We start from the raw sequence: 4,360 nt of genomic DNA, 5'->3' as shown, positions 1-4,360 counted from the left end.
CGCTTTCCCCTTGGAGTGGGTTTGGCCACCCTGGGCCCCGCTGGTCTCAGGGCCTAGGAGTTCCAGGCTGGGCCCCCAACAGCTGCCCTCCACTCCTCTGTCTGACTGCGATCACCCCTCTGGGAGTGTCTGGCTGTGACCTCTGCCTGCACTCCAGAAACGGGCTGCCCTGACACTGCTTGGTGCTACCCCTGGGGCTGGCACTCAGGTCTTGCATGAAAGCTGGGGAGCTAGGGCTGGCCGGCCGGGCCTCACCAGGGTCTGCACTGCCCGCCTTCACTCCGCACTGGGCAGTCCTGGGACCACCCCCTCCCCCCAGAGCCCTGGGCAGGGGTGTGGGGACACAGCTGGTGCACAGACCTCAGCAGAGGCACCCAGGCTGTGCTTCCGTCCACGAGGAGATCAGACCCTCAGCTCAGGAGTCTGTCCCTGAGGTGTCACAGGTCACCTCCCCGTGGATGCCGTCTTTGACAATCCCCCAGGAGGCCCCCTGCACCTCTGCTGGGGACCCAGGCTCCTCTGCTGCCCTGTTCTTCGGGCTCAGGGCTGGGGTGGGGCCCCTCCTACCTGCACCAGGGCCGTGCACAGCCCAAAGACGCCCACGGCCAGCAGGTTCTCCTGGAGCCACATCTTCACGGTCTCATAACACGGCTGGAGGAAGAGTCGGCGTCACGGGGGCGGCGAGGTCGGCCCTTCGCCCCCAGGGGCCTGGGCCGCGGCTGGCCGGAGGGCACAGACTCACCGCTTTCCACCAGGTGCCGGGTGCGTGCAGCCCGCAGCTCTCGCTGAACTCCAGGCAGCAGGAGTCAGGAACGCGTGTGGCATTGTAGACCTCGAACCAGTCGGTGTAGTTGGAGACCCCGCAGCAGCGGAACTGCGGGGAGAGGTGGGCTGGGACTGTGCGCGGAGGGGTCCCGCCCTCCCCCTCCCCCGGCCACACCAGGCCGCCCCCGTCCCGCCCCCGCCTCACGTCGGTCTGGATGATGCTCCAGGCGTTGGTGAGGCCCACGTTGCCTGGGGTGCCGTACAGGTGCAGGCCCTTCTTCAGGTCCCGCTGGGCGTACCTGTCGATCTGCAGGATGGCAGGGCCACGCTGCGGCCAGCTCCACCTACCTCGGCCAGACCCGCGCCCACGCTGGCCCCCGGTGCCCTCTGTCCACCTCCCTCAGTCACCCCTCCCAGAAGGCACCACCAAGCTCTGGCACCCCAAAGTCTCCCTGGGCCTCTCGTGGTGCTAATCACGGGATCTGAGTCAGACGCATCAGCACGAGCTTATGGCAGTTAACTTGCAGATGGAGACAGACAGGCACCGAACACCCAGGGCAGCGTCTGCACACGCCCACCGGGACCCACGGCTCTGCGTGGCTGGCCAACAAGGCCCAGATCTCGGTTACTAAGACCGTTCGTTCTCCATAAAGGAACCAGGCTCCCTGGAGAGATGGCAGATTCCAGGGCTGGGGCAGGGCCCCCAGGATAGATGTGGGGAGCGGCTCTTAGCAGAGGTGTTGGAGGAGCAGGTAAGGGATGTGGGAGCCACAGAGCTCCGGTAGCCAGAGCTAAACCAGATGAACAAAAAGTAGGTCTTGGGGTATAGCCAGAGAATAAAACATGTAAGTGCACCCTCACATGTGTCATTAAGCAACAGCAGGGGGTGGGAGACATCCCCATCGAGCTGACGCGCAGCTGAAGACGGGCCGCCTGGGCGCTCAGACCCTCTGGAGCCTGCGAGGCCCTGCTGTCCCCCCAGGCCTGGCCGCCAGGACCTGCGGTTGTAACCAGAGCCGGGCTGGGCCCGGCGTCTGTCCATGCAGAGCTGGGGTCCCTAGGGTCGGTTCTCAGCCCCTCCCGCCCCCTTGCCTCTGGGAGGGTGCAGCCCCGTGTCCACCATGGGGCAGTTGTACCTTGTCAGTGTAGGCGAAGAAGAGGATGGTGATGCAGGCCTCGAGCAGGAACACCAGCAGCAGGGCCACGAAGAACTGCGGGCCGGGACCGCCAGCCTCAGCCGTGCGGCCCACCTGGCTCGCACGGACGGCCCCACCCGCCCCGCGCAGGGTCCTGGGGGCTGAGAGGGCTGGGACAGGAGCTGGGAGGGGGTCTCGGAGAAAACAGGCCCAGTGCCAGTCAGAGGGGCTGTGCCTGGCACACGTGTGGGGGCACGTGTACACGTGCGCCTGTGTCTGTCAGGGCCACCCCCTGCCCGGCCTGCTCCCCCACTGGACTCACGGTGAGCAGGAGGCATTTGTTCTCCTTGATGGCCCCGATGCAGCCCACGAAGCCGATGGCCATCACGAAGGCGCCAGTGACGATGAGCAGGTTGGCGGCCGACAGCGACGGGAAGGAGGAGGACAGGGTGGCGAAGTTCCCCTGCGTGGCCGCCAGCCAGATGCCCACGCCCAGGATGCCGCAGCCGCCCAGCTGGGCCAGGGTGCAGAGGGGGGCGCGGGTGAGGAGCCCGCCAGGCGCCCGCTGACCACCTGGCCTGCCGGCCGCACTGGGTCCCCCCATGCATCCTCGGCCCCAGCCGTCCCCCCGGAGGGGCTGCCCACTCCCTGGCCCGCTCCCCCGACCACTGCAGCTTTTACTGAACTTCATAATTGCTCCTTACAAAAATCGATTCAAACAGGAGGAAGAGGCAGGGGAGGCCAGGCGGTGATGAATCCGGGGAGACGCCTGGCCCCGGGGGGGCGGGGGCAGCCAGAGGGGTGGGGGGCCAGAGCCAGCTGGGACTCTGAAGCCTCGGGGATGCCCCAAGATAAAATGGGAGCTCAAGCCCAAGGCTGGCAGGGTCTGTTGACCGTAAGGAAGTGTGTGTCTGTGTGTGTGTCCAGGCTGGGCAGGGTCTGCTGGCTATAAGGACACATGTGTGTTGTGTCCCCATTAGGAGACTGCACACGTGAGTGTGTCCTCGTAAGGAGACGTGTGAGAGTGTGTGTTCCCATAAGGAGACGTGTGCACACGTGAGTGTGTCCCCATAAGGAGATGTGAGCGTCCCCTAAGGAGACGTGTGTGTCCCCATAAGGAGATGTGTGCACATGTGCATGTGTCCCCGTAAGGAGACGTGTGAGTGTGTGTGTTCCCATAAGGAGACGTGTGCACACGTGCGTGTGTCCCCGTAAGGAGACGTGCATGTGTTCCCATAAGGAGACGTGTGCACACATGAGCGTGTCCCCATAAGGAGATGTGTGAAAGTGTGTGTGTATGTTCCCATAAGGAGACGTGTGCACACGTGCCTGTGTCCCCATAAGGAGACGTGTGCACGCGTGTGTGCACCCCTCCTGTGGGGGAGGGATGACCCCCATGTGGCAGGCCCCCACCGGGTGCAGGGACAGAGCTGTCCACAGTGCTGACCTCAGGCAAGGCCACTTGAGGCAGCAGGGCACTCGCCCCTGCCTGGGGGCGCCATCAGGGCACCCTGAAGAGGCTGGGACGGGCGCGGGTCACGAGCCCTCCCACCAGCCGACGGGCAGGACACGGGTGCTCAGGGCCACCCCAGGCCCATGGGCTCTCCGGGTGCCCATGTGGGCCACACACACGGACGGTCTCCCCCGGCCTCCACCCAGCGTCGCAGCAGAGGGGGGACCCAGGTCAGGGGCAGGGGCTGCCCCCCAGAAGAAGCCGAAGCAGGCACCCTGGTCCCACGCCTGCCCATCCCTGCTGACCGGGCACACCCTCTCCCGCTCCAGGGGCTCAGCCCAGGCCAAGCCCCGAGGCTGGCGCTGGTGGGGGGTGCGGGGCTGCCTCTGAGCAGAGGGGAGCACCTTCCTCTAAAACCCAACAGCCAGCCAGCTGGCTCCGCCCTTGAGGTCGGCACGGACAGCTCTGGTCCACAGGACAAGCGCCTCCGAGCCCCTGGCCCCGCGGGGACCTGGGGAGGGTCACGGGAGGCCATCTGGGGGGAGCGTCCTGCAGGGCTGGGCCCGCCCGGGAGGGCATCACCCGGGGCAGCCTCACACACGCCGTGATGAGGACCTGGCCCACGGTGACACCCAGACACGTCACCCGGCCCTCCGCACTCAGGCACAGACCAGCCACCAACAACCGCGCGAATGCGATGCGGGCACGTGGGTAAGAAAATTACCTGTAATTGTGAAGCTGCTTCTGTGTAGGCAGCTTTTAAAACATTTTGGCAGGAAGATTACAGCCTCCGAGTACAGGGGAAACGGGCCCTGTGAAACCCAGACGGACGAGCAACGCAGAAGCGCCTGAGGTCCCTCCCAGGACGGGCCCGCGGGCCGCAGCGGGCAAGGGACACCACCCCACCCCATCCCACTGTGTCCTCCCTGCCCCTCCCCAGCCCTGCTGGGGCCCAGGAGCAGACCCCCACTCCACGGCAGCACCCCCCAGACCCCCCATCCCACCC

The 4,360-nt window shown here is 66.0% G+C and overlaps 1 protein-coding gene across 1 annotated transcript in view; it reads right to left on the bottom strand.

Annotated features, from left to right (window-relative positions):
* Nucleotides 1–6: 6 nt before the first annotated feature.
* TSPAN4 (tetraspanin 4) overlaps nucleotides 7–4,360 on the bottom strand; it is a 9,231-nt gene continuing 4,877 nt past the window's right edge. Inside the window, exons 2-6 of the mRNA XM_010863564.1 lie at nucleotides 2,224–2,415; nucleotides 1,902–1,976; nucleotides 971–1,072; nucleotides 743–874; nucleotides 7–651 (exon numbers count right to left, since the gene is read on the bottom strand). Of these exons, the coding sequence (XP_010861866.1) occupies nucleotides 541–651; nucleotides 743–874; nucleotides 971–1,072; nucleotides 1,902–1,976; nucleotides 2,224–2,415 (612 nt within the window). The 3' untranslated portion in view covers nucleotides 7–540. The remainder of the gene's footprint in view (nucleotides 652–742; nucleotides 875–970; nucleotides 1,073–1,901; nucleotides 1,977–2,223; nucleotides 2,416–4,360) is intronic.

This window comes from Bison bison, unplaced genomic scaffold, assembly GCF_000754665.1.
Source record: "Bison bison bison isolate TAMUID 2011002044 unplaced genomic scaffold, Bison_UMD1.0 scf7180017858500, whole genome shotgun sequence".
In the NCBI taxonomy this organism is placed as follows: domain Eukaryota; kingdom Metazoa; phylum Chordata; class Mammalia; order Artiodactyla; family Bovidae; genus Bison; species Bison bison.
This window is presented reverse-complemented; position numbering and strand designations above follow the sequence as displayed.